Source organism: Gobio gobio (assembly GCF_949357685.1).
Source record: "Gobio gobio genome assembly, chromosome: 6".
Classification (NCBI taxonomy): Eukaryota; Metazoa; Chordata; class Actinopteri; order Cypriniformes; family Gobionidae; genus Gobio; species Gobio gobio.
Window position 1 is genome coordinate 26673027 of NC_137102.1, and position 17739 is coordinate 26690765.

General features: G+C 43.4%; 1 protein-coding gene across 4 annotated transcripts in view; it reads left to right on the plus strand.

Moving 5' to 3' along the window:
• The first annotated feature begins 12742 nt into the window (after positions 1-12742).
• The window catches only part of wacb (WW domain containing adaptor with coiled-coil b), a 54833-nt gene continuing 49836 nt past the window's right edge, over positions 12743-17739 (plus strand). For 2 of the 4 annotated variants that reach the window (XM_079819049.1, XM_079819051.1), the window contains exons 1-3: positions 13081-13267; positions 13514-13547; positions 14741-14933. In XM_079819049.1, the coding sequence (XP_079675175.1) occupies positions 14795-14933 (139 nt within the window). In that variant the 5' untranslated portion in view covers positions 13081-13267; positions 13514-13547; positions 14741-14794. Of the gene's footprint in view, positions 13306-13513; positions 13548-14740; positions 14934-17739 lie in introns of all 4 variants that reach the window. The other 2 variants (XM_079819048.1, XM_079819050.1) reach the window with 2 other exon arrangements.

A 17739-nucleotide genomic window follows, 5' to 3' on the forward strand; every position in this document is an offset into this window, starting at 1 on the left:
AGCTTGAAATGGATTTGTAAAAATTGCATTTCAAGTGATTTTTTACCATTCACACTGCTAAATATGATCAAATTTCAATTCGATATGGACAAAAATTAGATTTGGACTGACAGTCTGGACGGAGTGACAACATACAATCAAAACATGAGGGCTCGAATAAATGTTTAAAAAGTATTTTTTTCACATACTCCATTTTTGATATTCTGTGCAAGTGTGGTGCAAGATGCCTGGAACTGCTTTTGCTGTCCGTTTCCCAGAAAATAATTGCACATCTTAGAACGTTTGTTAAGCAATCCGATTCAAGCATTTAACAGAACCGTAGTATTTATATTATGTTATTTTATGGTATGGTATTTTATGTTGATCTGGCAAAGTTGAACATCATTAGTTTCAACGTAAATAACAATCTTAGCGTATTTACGTGAAATAATTTTAACTCATTATTATTTAATGTCCAGGTATTTATTTGATGAGTAAATGCTGTAGTCACATAGCCTGGGAAAACCCAGACAACTTCCGGCAAATTTAGATTTGCTCTGCAAGTAGTCTGGCAAAGACCCCACTCAAACCCATTTCTAAACCCTAGAAATCGCGGCACCAATTAGAAACGTTGGGGCGGGCTTTACACGATGACGACATCGCAGCGACATTGAAGCAGATTTGCCGCTACTGTGGAGCATCACTCGTTCGAATCAGCTATCGCGTCTGTTTTAAGCGATTTAAACTTTTCCTTTTCGTTAAAACCCGAGCAAAGAACAACACTCTTCATATCTAAAAAAGATGTTATCGCTGTCTTACCGACTGGATTCGGCAAAAGTCTGATACCAGCTTGGCCCTTTGGTGGCTAAACAAATGGGTCTTAGCGAGAGCCCTCTGGTAGTGTTAATGTTTTACAAAATATAGTTTTAAGTCCTTTTCAGGCGTGAATGTAGTTGTTTAAAGCTCAAATATGTGGTTTATTTATAAAGAGAGCGCCTTTTTTAAAATTGTATCTGCCGTTTTCGGAGTTGTGAGCGCCAGTGGTTCAGCGGCGCTCAATTGATCATTGAGCCCGCCGAGAGGCGCCTTTCCTCGGCCAGTCCTTCTGCCGTCTGCCGCTTGCTCTGATGTCTCTGTAGTGGTTAAACCGTCTCGTCTTGTGTAGATCTAACGGCTGATCTTTGCTCTCATTAATCTATAATTTGTTCCTAGACAGAACGTTTTGTCTGAGGGCAAAGTGAAGTTTCATAACTTTATATTTTTAAGATATTAAACTTTACCGTTGTAGTCTCCTAGCGCTGACTTTGACTGAATTGCTTTATTTATTGTATAGCTTCTTATACCTTTTACTTATACTTTTATGATTGCTATGGATGATCACACATAAACTGACATTTAACAAAAAGAGACTGGGTTGTGTTTTGTGTCATATTTAATTTATTACAGTGATAATCATAGCCTATATTATGTGTGTGTGTGTGTGTGTGTGTGTGTGTGTGTGTGTGTGTGTGTGTGTGTGTGTGTGTGTGTGTGTGTGTGTGTGTGTGTGTGTGTGTGTGTGTGTGTGTGTGTGTGTGTGTGTGTGTGTTTTTAAATGTAAACGAAAAGAGGCTGGGTTTTTTATATTTCGTTTTGTTATAAACATGCATTGAAGATAATATGCATTGCCTGCACTACATATACAAATATATACTGAGTGATACTGTCAAGAACGCTGCTTGTCCATTAGCAGACTAGGCGGACTAGTTTCCTCCCGTCCTCGGGAGTTCATTCTCCGGAGTCAAACTTGGTAAGTCACGGAAGCAAGTCAGAAGTTCGCGTACGAAATATGTCATAAAAAACACCACTGCCTCATTTCATAAAAAAAAATAATAATAATTAAACATAATAATAGCCACACGAATGTGGTTCAGGCAACGCATAGCTAGGCCTACATTGATTATCTTATATATTTATAATAAAACGAAGTATAAAACACCATGCCTCTTTTCGTTTACATTTTAAAAATAATATATGAAACATTAATATGTGGTTTAGGTAAAGTGACCAGATTTCTGAAATGGAAACCGGGGACATTTCCTATTTGAGAACACAAGTACAGACAAGAACGCATATTGAGAAACGGCCAGAGTCTCAGATGTTTCTCCGTCGCTCTGCATACGTCATCTCCCTCATCGCTCTGATTGGTTTTAGGTCTATCCAATTGCGCCGAGAGGCATTTGAGCGACGCCCGTTGGTGACGCCCCTTTGGAAATGATTTGTCTATGAAGCTTTGCCAGACCATAACTCAGTTACTACTGAGAATGGTCTGGTTTTAACCAGGCTAGTAGTCACATGGTCGTTATCACAAAATAAACTCATTCACTTTAAGAAACACAGAATCACACTGTCGGGGTTTAAGTTTTTACGTCTCTCCAAGTTTGATAACATAATGTAATGAAGTTACACATGTGATGTCCATGACAGAGTGTCGCCAGATTTCTGCAATGAACTTCTTTGAATCGTGAATTTCAGCAGAAACGATTAGAAACTGACTAGCAAGCTAATCGACATTTGGGGAGACACCTGGGGTGGCCAAGTGGGGGCTAGTCTCGCGTAGCCAGACCTTCAGACTGACGGTCTGGACTTTTTCACAGCTTTTATTGGCCAAGGACCTGTACATGTAACGCAACCAATCAAGGTTGGTTTGTTCTGAGTCATTTTTAGGAACGTGTACCTGTAAGTTGATGTCCTTGCAATAACAGACCACCATGCATCTATAAATGAATTGTGCAAGTGAACGTTAAATGAATGTTATGCAAGTTTACTGAACTTCACATACTTTTGAAAATGTAGCGTTTAGTTGATCCTGGTAAACGCTGCACAAGGGAGTTTGGCGTCACAGCATTTGTTTTCAGGCGGACCGTTAAAGAATGCAACACACACATATTGCAGACATCCTGTAAAATTCAACCAATCAGAAGACGACTTCTAAACTCCTGAAGTGTTTCCAAAAAAGTGTGCCACATACATCAGACGTTCGACCAATGGTCCATGGACATGACGTCTGTTCATTTACTGAGGCATTTACTGTAGATGTGGGTTGTTTTGTTTGTAGCCTATAGTCCACAGGTGTAAGTTGTTACTTTAGCAATATTTGTACTGGGCGCCCCCCGCGTTTTGGCATATGCTGGCCCATTTTGTCCGTGATTCCGCTACTTTTGATTCTCAATTGGAGGGGTTTTGTTGTGCAGACCTGGCAACCCTGTCCCTCGGTTCACCCTTCATGCACTTCGTGCACTTCTAAGGCGTGGCCTGGTCTGGCCTTCGAAGTGCACGGCCTTCGAAGTGCGCACCCTTCACTTTGGGACACAGCTTAAGTGGGGGCCGGTGCCACCCCTGACCACCATAGATCCACCCCTGCATTGAACTGTCATGATCACATTTACAAATGTGCTGATATTTGTTAAAACAGCAATCTTGCTCGTACACTCTTAAAAAAAAAAAAAAAAAAAAAGGTTATATAGTACCAAAAATGGTTTTCGTTGTAATCATAGAGGAACCACTTTTGGTGCTATATAGCACCATATCTTAACGTGTTCTGTATATGGTAGCGGTGCTATATAGCACCTGTCAGAAAGAGTCTTGGGAGTCAAATGCATGTTCACAATGCTTATTAGAAGGAACAAGGAGAGGTCTAGGCAAAGCACAAAAATCCCACTCCACAGAATAGAGACCACACGCGGCGTCCAACGACGTAATCCACTCTGGTGGGTGACCGGAGAGAAATCCTCACATGAAAGATGACTGACGAAATACTCCATGCACTGGACAGAAGGCGAAGCAGCGCCCGGCAGAAATGACAGCTCGCCGAAACCTGGATGAGACTGGATCTTCTCGCCTAAAAACGAAGTGCACCAGTCACACCGACAAAGCAGGGCAGAGTTCTCTCAAGGACAAGTTCACGTACTTCCACAAGCGTGTGAACTCAGGGCACTGACAAGCCTCCGGATGCCTGCGACCGAACCTGAGAGTAGCTGAAGAGAGACAGAAACAAAGAGCCTCCGACTGGACAGGACAGAGTGACTGAGACCAACCAAGACAATGAGCGCGCGACGAGAGACAGGAGAACAGCTGATGAGACACGACAGGTGAACAATTACTGAAACGAGCGGGAGGGGCCAGTGAACCCGTGAGGAACCACCACCAACAGGTAAGAAAATACATACACACACACACGATCACCCAGAGGCCTATTGCACAAAACTAGGATAAGGGATTAAGCCGGGATATCTTGGTGATCCTGGCTCAATTTATCCGTGATCCGGTTGCACTAAAGCTAGATAGGGTGGCAGTTGGATGTTATGGTATAAATTACCATGGAGATTTATTCTGTGGAGCTAGCCTGCTCCAGACCAGGCTAAATTCCAGGATCTATTTAATCTCATCCCTTATGTCAGTCAGCAAACGGAAACAATAGGTTACTGTCATAACCCCGGTTCTCTGAAACATCGAGTGGAGAGATCCACCTATGGGAAGGGCATCCGTACCTGACCTCTGCAGAAGCATCCAATTGCACCAAGTCTGACAAGACAGGCAGGAGCGCGCAGCCAATGCCCGGTAAGGCCCCGCCCCTTACCTGCGGGCATATATAGCCTGCACGCGCTACTGTACTCCAGTAAGAATATTCGCTTCTCGTGCGGCAAGCGGGGCAAGGCTGGTGGATCTCTCCACTCAATGTTTCAGAGAACCGGGGTTACGACAGTAACCTATTGTTCTCTTTCATCATCTCGTGTTCGAGATCCACCTATGGGAGAGACATGGACAGCTCCCGATTGCCCAATATACTCACAGTGAGGTCCTGTTAGCCAGAAAAAGACGGTCACCCCCAAGGGGGCGGTGCTTGACACGTCTCATAATCATGAACCCGCCAAACAGACGCACACACGTAACTGCGGTGTGCAAGCAGGACATGAAACGTGTGTGGCACACACAAAAGAAGGCAGGGTCAGGAAGACCCCACCCCCAAGACCGAATGTGCTACCGAGGTTCTGGTGACATCCAGCCTATAGTAACGCACACATGTATGGGGAGAAGCCCAACTGGCAGCAGAGCAGATATCCTGCAGTGGTACTCCCCTGAACAGAGCCCAAGAGGCGGCTAAGCCCCTCGTGGAATGAGCTCTGATGCCCCCTGGGGGGTTGCACTCCCTTCGATTTGTAAGCCAAATCTATAGCGTCCACAAACCAATGTGAAAGGCATTGTTTAGACAGGGGATCCCCTTTGTGGGGAGGAGCCCATGAAACAAAGAGTTGGTCACTCTTCCGGAAAGCACTGGTCCTAGCCAAATACGTCTGTAATGCACAGACCGGACACAGGGCATTCAGCCTTTGATCCTCCGCGGAGGAAAAAGGGCAGAGGGTGAAAAGCGGAAAGCTCCAACACCTCCGATGTGAACGCAGGAAAACATTTCGGCATGAAGGCTGGATTAGGCTTAAGGAAAACCTTATTTCCGCCCAGAGAGAATTTAATGCACGAGGGGTGAACCGAGAGTGCATGTAACTCACTGACACGTTTGGCTGACGCCAAAGCCAAGAGCAAGGCTGTCTTGAAGGACAGCAACTTTAGGGAAATATTCCCCAGAGGCTCAAAAAGGAATTGAGACAGGGCTTCCAGCACCATGGAGAGGTCCCATTCAGGGATCGTTCCCCTAATGACTGGCAACGAAAGACGGGCACCCTTCATAAATCTGCGGATTAGAAGATGCTGCCCAACCGTTGAGCCCTCAAAACCAACATGACAAGCAGAAATAGCTGCCAGATAGACCTTAATAGTGGAAAAGGACCTTCCTTTATCCATGAGGTCTTGGAGGAAACACAAAATATCAGAAACTGAGCACTGATATGACATGAGACCCCGCCCATCACACCACTCATCGAACACTTGCCACATACAGCCATATAAGGACCGTGTAGAAATGGCCCTGGCATTCTGTATAGTAGCCACCACGCGCGGGGGAAGCCCTGACGCGCTCAGGTTCGCGCTCTCACGGGCCAAGCCCAGAGAGCTATCCTGTCCGGGTGTGGGTGATAAATCTCCCCGTTCGCTTGAGACAATAGGTCTGTGCGGAGGGGGAGGCGCCACGGCTAGGCATGTAACAGAGGAATTATCTCCGCTAGCCAGGGCGCTTTGGGCCACCTGGGCGCTATCAGGATGAGAGACAGGTGCCCTTCTTTCACCCTGGCCAGTGTTGGAATTATCAAGCACAGGGGACGAAAGGCATACAGCAGCACTTTGGGCCACGGGTGGGCCAGTGCATCTACCCCCGAGGGGCGCGTCCAAGTCCTTTAGCTAGAAGAACATAGGACAACGGCTGTTTTCGCGCGAGGCGAATAGATCTACGGACGCCTGTCCGAATCTCATCCAAATCATGTCTGCTATCTGAGGATGGAGGCGCCAATCTCCGAAGAGCGGGTTCCCCCTCGATAGAAGATCCGCGCCTCTGTTCAGAATGCCCAGAACATGAGTCGCGCGTAACGACAGGAAAAATCGACTGCTCCATACCAAAAGCTTGTAAGCTAGAGCATGGAGTTTCGACGAGCGCACGCCGCCTTGACGATTTATATAAGCCACTGCCGTGGTATTGTCTCAGCGTACGAGCACATTATGTCCCTGCAGACGGGGCAGAAAATTATTCAGAGCCTTCCAAATAGTCAGAAGCATAATTTATGTGCTCTGAACGTAGTTTGCTCGGCCACAAACCGTTCACAGTTCTGCCCTCTTGGGTGGCACCCCAGCCTGTTAAGGACGCATCCGTCGTCACAACTTTCCGCAACATAACCGTCCCGAGAGGGGCGCCCTGTGCGTAAAAGTCCACGCTCTTCCAGTGGCGCAGAGCTGCAGAGCTGCAGAGCTGCAGCGCGGGTGCGCGTCACTGTCACAGAACGGCAAAGATCGTGTAACGGGCTGAAATGTAGTGACAAAACCCACTTCATGAACGCCCTCATTCTCAGGAGTCCTAGTGGCAAAACCTGGATAGATGGAGCCACAAGACCCTGTAGCCTGAGACATGTGCGATATTGCACCCTCGCCCCTTCTCTGAACTGCGACAGACAGTTCATCAGAGAGAGAACGCGCTCCTGTGAGAGACGCGCTCGCATGGAGACTGAGTTAAGCTCCATGCCCAGGAATATCACATTCTGGCTGGGTGTAAAATTGCTTTTGTTCACATTCACCCTGAAGCCCAGAGATGTAATGTGCGCGAGCACGCGGCAGGTGTCCTGCAACACCTTTCCCCTCGAATCGGCTATGATGAGCCAATCGTCTATGTATGTCAGGATCCGTAGACCAGACATTCTCAGGGGAGTCAAGCCCGCTTCCGCACACAGACAGGAGCTGCGAGGGCTTAGACTCATCAAACGACAGGATCGTGAATTCGTAACAAATGCCTTGATAGGCAAAACGAAGACACTTCCTGTGAGGTGGATAAATGCTTATGTGGAAAAAAGCATCTTTCAGATCGACCGATGTGAACCAGTCGTTCCGTTTTATGGCGCAGGCGAGCGAACCATGAGTTAACATTCTGATATTGTATTTCCTCAAATGTTTGTTCAACACCCTGATGTTCAGAATAGGACGGGGGGAACCGTCCTTCTTTGGAACCAGGAAATAACGAGAATGAAAACCCTGGTTTATCAGATTGGGGTACCACCTGAATCGCACCTTTGCTCAGCAGAGAGGAGATTTCCTCTTTCAGAACGCGCGCCATGTTTTCCTCTGTGTGAGAAAAACGAACGCTGCTGAAAAGTGGGGGTTTCATTGCAAACTGCAGACGATAGCCCTGCGATATTGTACACAATACCCATACGGGTGGTTCTGCAGCTCGCGAAGCAGACACACGGCTCACGAGCGTGCCCACTCGCACCGTGCTGGCTTCGTGTTTGCCCAGCTGGCTTAGTGTTTGCCCAGCTGGCTTATTTGTGATGCAATGACGCCCTCTAGTGGAGAAACTAGGGACGTTATGCGTGGGTTCAGAGAGATGTCCACTCTTTGCAGAGAAAAGTGCTTTCCCTGCAGAGAGAGGGTATCTCTCTGTAACGAATTAATATGATTCGTCTGATTTAACGTGTTTTTGTGTGTTTTGTTTTAGGGAAAACACTGGGGTTTGGGAAAACTGGGGCCGAAGCCTTTATTAGCTGAGTGAGGGGACACAGTATGTGCTGTGTGGTGACACTGCTTTTGCACTTTCCCTCACAACAGACCCCCTGAATGGGGGGGAGACACACCCCATCCACTAAACACATAGGCTGGGCAGCCACGGGAGGGGGGCACCCTCCAGAAAAAACCCTCCGTCTTTTGGACAGGGTTACTGCAGAAAGAGAGTTCAAAGAGCTTGTCGCTCGAGAACGGTTTTGATGAAAGTTACGTCCCGGGGCCGGGGAATTAGGCAAACGCGCCTGGCTAGGGGCCGCCTTCCTAAGAAGGCACAACTTGAAGGCCTCGTCCTCCTCCTCCTCCTGGTCACATTCTACAAAGCAAAGCGCCATGGAGCGCCCAAAGGTTTGAAAAGTCTGACGAGCGTTATGGAGAAACGAGGTTGTAAACTGTGATGATCTCCTTTCATAATGCAGGAGAGGAAGATCCCTAGCTGTTGGCCCAGGTCGTCCAAAATTTCCGCCTGGTAAGCGGAGAGGAGGAGACATTTAGGGCCCTAACAGCCAAGGCCGAGGATTGGCCTGGTGCACCGAAGCAGAAAACGGTTCATCAGGGCGAGCAGCCCTCCCTGGACTGGGTTGAGGTGCCTGGCGATCGCTCAATAGCGGGCGTTTAACCCATGCCGAGAGCCGCCATATTTTAACCTCCAGACCCGCGAGACCGTGTTTAAGGTCGAGCGGGTCGCTCCAGTAATGCCGTGTGTGCTTAGCGCACGCTAGGAGAACGTGAAAGTTGTTACCTCAGGCGAGGGGAGCTCCCAGCATTTTACCGTCGTAAATATCCCTCTCCTGGTCGGTGGCGCTCTGTGGAGCCGATGTTGAGACAAGCGGCCGCTCGTTCACACATCCAGGAAGATGGGTTGAGGCAAGGCTGCGGGGGCGCTAGCCTGGGGAATGCCAGAGGGCGGGATGGCCTCCTCGTCCTCTGATGGTGCGTTCACACCGGACGCGAATGAAACGTTTCGCGTGAGTGATTTACATGTTAAGTTACATTTCATGTTAAGTCAATGCAAAGACGCGAATAGGCATTCTGCAGCGCAATTCGCGTGAATGAGAAGTCCCGCACGTCGTCATCACCGGACCCTGCCGGATCGTCGGCGAGCGGGGGGTTTCCCGCAAAGATGTCCTCTTCGGGGAACTCAGGATTGGGCTGGTCAACCTAGACAAGAGCAGTCACGCCCCGGGAGGTCCCCGGTGGCGGGCTGTCATCACTATGTCCCACTGAGTAGCAGCACCTTATGGTGGCGTCGCAGGAGTAACTAGGCAGCACCAGGCAGTGACTGCAGTTCTCCGGATTCTCTATGGCCTCTTCCGCGTGCTTGAGGCCCGAGCAGACCGCGCAGAAAGGGTGAATATCATAGCGGCAAGAGCACCACACGTGGCCGGGCAGGCCCGTGATAAACTAGCGCCGGAAAGAAGCAGGAATAGAGAGCAACATACCGGCGAAGAACTCAGAACAAATCTGTAGCGGCAGCCGTGGAACAGGAATGACAAGGAAGAGCGTGGGCGGCTCCGAGAGCAGACACAGAGAAACTGGCAGAATAGGAACTGTCACGCCCGGCGGAGGCTGATCCGAAGATATTTCCTCCTGCAGACAATAAGTGAGCAGCGCAAATTCGACCGAGCTGTGTCAGTGCAGAGATCGCGAGAAGCGAATGTCAACTGGAGTACAGTAGCGCGTGCAGGCTATATATGCCCGCAGGTAAGGGGCGGGGCCTTACCGGGCATTGGCTGCGCGCTCCTGCCTGTCTTGTCAGACTTGGTGCAATTGGATGCTTCTGCAGAGGTCAGGTACGGATGCCCTTCCCATAGGTGGATCTCGAACACGAGATGATGAAAGAGAACCAATAGTTATTCTACTGCCCACTATACATTGTTATCACATATAACTAGACCCACTGTCATTATTTAAACGTTTGTGGTCATAATTTCAATCATTTTGGATAAATTATGATTTTTAGATGATGTTGCTATCATTAGATAATTTACGGTTTCCCATAGACTATAAGGCTATATGATAGAATATTAGGGCCACAGAGGAAAAAAAAGAAAAGTCACAGACTTCGAAAAATTAAGTCATAATATTGTAACCCGTTGTTTTAGAGGAAGACGGTTGTTAAAATGACAGCTGTGGGGCATTTCGTGGAATTGTTCTTCAGTATGGTTTCACAAACAAGGACATACTTAATCTTTTGGCACATCAGCGTCACATTGTCATAAGTATCAGGACTGTAAAAAGAATATGCATCTTTTCCGCAGAAAGAACCAGCCTCATAAATGTATGACTTTTTCCTTCTTCCTCAGTGTGGCCCTAATAGCCTACTCGGTCGTATAAAATACACATTCCATATAAATATAAAAACACAAAGTGTAACATTAGGTTCCTTTATTGAATAACAATAAAACAAATCAGGTAAACCATCAGCTCCTTTCGAAACTGAAGTCACACAGTGACTCAACAATACAACAAAAGGATTATACAACAAAAGGATAAATACACATTCAAAGATAGAGATATATATATATATATATATATATATATATATATATATATATATATATATATATATATATATGTATGCACACTGAAATAAATGCAGGACAAATCCATACACATCAACTAAACAGACAAATGAATGGAAGCAGCCTCCCTGCAAGCTTGTATTACACACAGTATACAGCACAAACATCATAAGAGGCCAAAAAAAAAAAAATCGGTGGACAGCATAAGAAGCAGAGTACAACGGCTAAGATTAAACTGTACTACTGAGCGTAGTAATTATGTAAGCCTTTGATAATAATTTATCAAAGCCTTATACAGTGTGATGGGGTTACTTTACACAATTTCACTCATATCTGTTGTCCATTTCAATTAAAAGTTAAACTGTTTCATAATCAGTGTACAACTGCATTTTTGGAGATGTGAATTAAATATTTGGATTGTAATTGTGATGTTTCAGCGGAGCGGTGAGTGTGTAATTGTGCACTACTTACGGATTCAGGAGGTCTGCAATATTTTGCCATGCTTTTTCTCTTTGCTTTATCACTGTGGTGGTGTTGCCTTTCTTCTTAATTATGTATTTTACCTCCTCGTATGCCTCCAACGGGGAAAAGTAGGTACGCCGCTCTATGCCATGGTAAATCAGTGAATCTGTGATCGGTGGCGGGTCTATTTGAGTGAGCCGTGAGCGCGCACCTATCCAAGATTGGTTTAACCTGGCTTGATGAATCCGTGTCTGCTCATCCTGGCTTGGTCTTTGTGCAACCAATTAAGACTGGATGCACTTGTTTTGGCTTCATTGAGCTCAGCTCAGTCATTTATCCTGGATGTCTTAATTCTACTTTTGTGCAACGGGCCTCAGGAGTCCTGACAGCACCTTAGTCAAAGAACCGGTGAAGAACCTCTGAAGAACTGCTGAAGAACTGCTGAAGAACCACTGAAGCACCAAAATTGGTGCTATATAGCGCTTAAAAAGGTTCCCCTATTATTACGAGCCACGAACCAGAGTGTATGGTATTGCTTATCTATATCCTGTTACAAATATTAAAAACAAGAACTCATACAGGGATTTTCTTTTGCCCCATATCTTCAATTTTGGGGGCATTTTTGCCCCAAGCCCCCGTTAATCTTCCATACTGCTGTGTGCGCAGCATGATTGCAGGAGGCAGGACTATTTTTCGAGCACAAGCGGATGCCCCATCAATCTGTTGTGAGGTCTGTTTGAAGTAAAACAGATGAAAACATAGCAAAGGCCGCTACTGGCCAAACCTTAAGGAAAATTTGCTTTTCAATACTCCCACAGTTTATGACTGCAGATTTTTTTTTCCTTAATTGAACATTGATGGAGCAACACATTTTGTGAGAATATAAATCATATAAGTAGTTTGTTTAGTGTAAAAAATCTAATAAATGTATGAGGTGGCAATGGGGGTTTTTATATTAGTAACAATAAATTAGATATTTATGGAAGAATAGACGTGAATTCAGGGTGATTGGGACACTTTTTGCCATTGAGATGACTGGGAAAAAAGTGTCCCATTCAACCTGAATTCACCCTATTTTATTAGGCTATATCATATGATTAATATGGGCTTTTTAAATATATATTTTTTATAAATATGATGGTTTCATTAGTCTATAAATATTGCGCTCAACTCTAAGGTGTACACCCAACTTAATAAATGATACTACTAATCATTTGAGCCTCTTGTCAATAACTGGAAAAGTCAGCAATGCCTTTTACCCCGACAGTAGGCGCACTTTTGACCCAAAATACAATTTCATTTGAAATTTTCTTCATTTATTTAAAAAAACTGTTATTTTTATTATATTTAACAAAACTGAAAATCATAACCAATTCATTTGTTTCACAATATGTTTGGCCATTTATAAATGTTATCATTTGCAACATAAATCTATACAATTTTCAAAAACATCATATTAGATCAGCTCAATCGACCTGCGACACAGGCCTAAGTCAAACGCGGATGTTCAGGAAGTGCTGCGTTGAATTTTTGTGCCATCTAGAGGTTAAGAGGAAAATCAAATTAAATGCAGCTTTATCCCTGTTGGGGCCACTAGAACGTACTCAGTCAAGTTTGCTTTCATCAGGAAGTCATTTAGGCTACTTGTACTACGACAGATGGAATGGCATATAATGGCTATTCTCTTACTGTTGAACTATTGAATCTGGTAGCATATGTCAATGGAGAAAGTCAAATACATAAACCTGCCGACCGTTGCTTAATTTAATTGGATTTTTACTTACATAAATAGTTTTCATTTATTGTAGTTTCATATACCGTAGATAAGTGTAGCAACTATTTCACGTTTTTCGGTCCGCGAGCACAGGTTGCAGTCATTTGCTCGTGCACGTCGCGTGCTGATCTGCTCGTGCACTTGCAGGGCGCAGTCGCGAGCAAAACGAAGCGATGGACGGTCAGCTCTTTCCCGAATAGCGAAGCAGCACTGCAGCAGAGCTATTTTTACCGATATAACAGTGTGTGTTTGCAGACAGTAGCAGTAAAGAGAGCTGTAGTTCAACAGAACTGGTTCAGTAGTAACACTTCACTTCCACATCATTGCAGCATTAATGGTAATGCATGCAACGAATCCATCCAGACTGAATGATGGGTAAACATACATTTATCTCCAGTTTACACCCTTCAGCTAAGCTTTTAAAGCCTAAACTAACTGCTAATCATGTTTGAAGAAATGTATTCTACGTAGTTTTTATGTATATATACTTATGATTGCAAGTTGTTTTTATTTATCTGCGTTAGCATTGTAGCTGGCTAGCAGAGCGCGTTTCTGACTACATTAACTTTTTTGTCTTTCACAGGTGTAATGATCGAAGAGATCCTCAAGCCTACCAGGTACACAGAGGAGTGTTTTGTTTTTGAAAGCGGTTATATATTTGGCAGAGAAGCCGAAATTGTGTCAAATTTGGATTAGCCGGCTTTAGCATAACACTAGTGCTCATAGGCCTAGTTCCTGCTTGCTAAAAGAAACTATGATATACATTACACGTCATACTTTGTATATAATCGCGTTCTATTTATTTTATTCTACAGATTAACTAGTCTACTAGCTTAAAATGCCTGATTGGAGCGCTTGCTAGCTTGTTTTGTAGTCAGCTAACCTAATTAACGTTACTGGATTCACAACCAATTGATAATAGCTCATAATTCTCTTTTACTTTCAGGTCTGATCATATTTAGTATTTATATTGTATTGTGAATTTTCTTTGCAAGTTTAACAAACAGATAAGAGTGCAGATCAAGTGGTTCCCTGTCTAGGTTTGTTTAAAGGCACAATATGTAACATTTTTGGATTAAAATATCCAAAAACCACTAGAACTATGTTATATATTGTGTTGACTTGTGTACTTACATTATACAAATGTTTAAGAATGTTTAAATCCAGATAAATTAGCTATTTAAACCAGGTCATGGGCCGTGTCCGTGCATCGCCTATCAATGACATCATACCCGTATTACCCTTGATTTTCGGATTTATTTTGTAGAAATCATGGACGCTGTAATATATTAAGTGTTTTATTAGACAGGTGAGCGACTGTTTGGAGACATTCATCGACAGAAAATGAATCATTGTTATATAGCTCAACACAGTTAGTCTTATTGTTTAAATCTTGTTTTCATGATTTACCGCAAGTACCATGTTTTACCATGCCTAATATCGATGTAGCTTACAGCCGGCAAGTGAATGCATGGAGAACACACTCAAATAATGTATCTAATGTGATAAAACACTGCTGCGTTACCCCACATACGCATGCGCGGAAGTGGAAGTCCTCAAGCTACACCTTTGTTTTGAATAAGCGACCTCTAGCTGCGAAAAAAATTTATGTTTAAGAATTTTTTTTTAGTTTTTTTCAGAAGCACCAGGGTTTCTTTCATGGTATTTGTAGTAAAATTATTTCAAAAAGTTCATTTAGTTAATTAAATTATATTGAAATCATCTACACCTGCTTTTCTCCTCAAGAATTAAGTGATCTTTGTAAAAAAGGTTGTCTGTTAGTCCTTGTCTTATGCATTGTATTTTGCAGCCTGTCAAATATCAGTCAAAGAGTCACTCGGCAAATGACCATCGCCATGACAAGATGCGAGACTCGTCAGACTCCACACCACCTACTAAAATGCTGCGGCGATCAGACAGTCCAGACAACAAGCACAGTGATGGAACAGGGCACAGTCAAACGAAAGCACTCCACATTCACCGGCCCCGTGAGAGGGACAGCGGTAAGAACATGAGCGAGATGTTCAACATATGGTTAATGTCATTTGCATGTTGTTCCTAATTCCTTAGAACATTAAAATCCTAGTGGGTTACATAACACAATATTCAGTTATCAGTTAGTGCTTATTATGATAAGCTTAAAGTGCTATTATGCTTTTTCGGATATCACCTTTCATGTGGTGTGTAATACAGCTGTTTTGTAAAATGTAAAAGGTTCAAAGATCAGAGTGCACAATAAATGTAGTTATTGTCTCCCAAAAGAAAGAAACAATTCTGAACTGTTTGAAACAATTCGTCAGAAGCTGTTTTTCCACTGTTTGAATTATTTACAATAAAAAATGTTACTGTGACAGTAATTTGTTAATCTGTGTCAGGAGTGCACATCAGTCATGCTGAATCAAACTGGTATTTACCATTTCACATAAAATCAAAATACGCTAATTTTCATAGTTTTCAGTCACGTGACTGTCGCAGAGCCCTGGAGGGCAACATTTTCCATTTTCCAGTATTTCAATCATTAAAAACAGCAGGACGTTCTAAAATGCTTAACGTGAAAAACAAAGTTTAATGGTTATAATGAATTTGTTGATCTGGTTTTTATTTTAAATCAAATTGTGTTGCACCACTTAATTTTAAACACAGATTAACTATGCTGAAAAGACCGTTAGCATTAAAGGGCTGATCTAGCCACATAGGCGGAGGGTGAACCGACGGCAGGCTAAGATGATGTTTCAAGCTGCCCTAGAATGAGTTGAAACAATATTTTAATTGTTTTCTGATATCTACCTAGAGGCTATGTGGCTTATTTAAGGGCAAACATTGTCCAGATACGGTTTTACAGGTCCATTTACAACCCTAGAAATTGTCCATAGAATGAAATGGTCTGTTTGTGCCTTATTTGGAAGGGTCATGAATAGTAATGTGAAGTTCTGCTCTGATTGGCTGTTTCACTGCACGGCTCATTTCAGTAGCTCAGTGACAGCAAACACATCTCTACTGTCCGGCATGACAATGGATAGATTAGGCATCCAACCTTAAATGTTTGAGCCTGTTTCTGACGGAAGATGCAGATTTTGAGGAACAACCAATTGTTTTGAGATTAAACTTGCCACTCAGAAGCATCCATTTCTAGTCTTTATTTTCAGTAAGAACCTGCAAAAGGTAACCGTTACGTCAATACTAGAACTTCAGCCTAAACGTTAACTAGCATATAGCATTACATAACTCATAACGTCAGCAGTCACAACTTTTAGCATAGAAACATAGGCTAAATTATAATTATATTCGACAAAAGAGATTGACATATGTATCTACGGTTGTATTTTGTAGATTTATATGACAACACTGGCAGGAAATATTAACCTTTGTCATTTGACATTTGTCATATTATTTAGTTATGTATGCTAGCTAGTTGGAGTTTCCTATTGTTACTATACTAGCATCTTGCGTTGGATCTGGACAACACAGCGTAAATTATCATTAATGTTGTCTCACTAAGAAACTTTCAATTTAATCAAAAATGGTTTCGACAGTCAAGAAGTGGATAAAATCACTACTTACTGCTTGCAGGAATATAGTTGGAATTGCCCCCTTCTTCAGTATCAGACGCTGAGCGAAGCTTGCTTGATATTGTCCCAGGTTAGAAAAACTGTCCGTGGTGAAATGGGCCAAGCAAACTAACAACTTTGGATAAAATTGTTGCGGTATCAGGTTATAGATAAACATCAACCATGCCGGTTGACAGTTTTGTTCTGTGGGAAGGGTATGTAAAGTCCTCACATGCCCTGCACAGCCTGGAACATAACATTTATTTCCATGATCTGTCATTTTCGCTATCCTTGCTTGACACTTGTTTCTTCACAATACCTGCAGATCTTCCGATGATTCGACTGTGCAGTTCCGCCTTGCCTTAAACATGGGCTGGCATATACAAATGTTGGGGGCGTACATATTGTACATAATTGATCCCGACAGTTGTGTAACAGTCTGTGTTATGTTGAGATTTGCCTATTTTTCCGTGGTGTTTTTCACGCACAAGATTTACATATGAAGGAGGAAGCAATGGTGTTTGAGGCTCATGGTATGTGATTTCCATGTACTGAACTCTTGTTATTCAACTATGCCAAGGTTAATAGCATTTTTCAATTTAGGGCACCTTTAATCCTTACTGGTGCAACACACCCTTAAAGTGCCTTAGTACTAGGGCTGTCACTTTACGTTCGAAAATCGATTGCACAATCGATCGGACCAACCAACACAAGTTTCGAAAACGAAAATAGGGAATCGATTTTAACCAATACACTATTATTTTTGAACGAATTAAACAAATAAAAAAGTTATTAACAGGTATTATTAATATGTTGAAATGTTTTTAAAACTTGCATGAGGTCATATTGTGACAATGCTGTGTGCGTAGAAAAGAATGAGCGCTATTTCCTCCAGAATGGAGAGCAGCTTTCTCATTCCTCTCAGCGCCGCTCGCTCAACCCTAAATGCCCTTTGTGACATGATGGAATTTGTTCTATCTGGAATTATAGGTCTATCTGAAATAAATGGCTATAGGGCTGCCCCAACTAAAGCTTTTTTCCTAGCAGGGTAGTTGTTCATTTAAGCCGTTGTTCACGCGGAGCCAGCGCCTCCATGTCATAGTATGTTATATTTTCTTATTATTTATTAAATCAATGCAATATTAGTCGATAAAACAATTGATTAAAATTAAGAAACAATTTATATAAAACGAAATACGATTTATGAAAAGGAACCACCTTTGCCAGCTGACAGCGACCCGCTTTTGTGGTGGAAGATTGG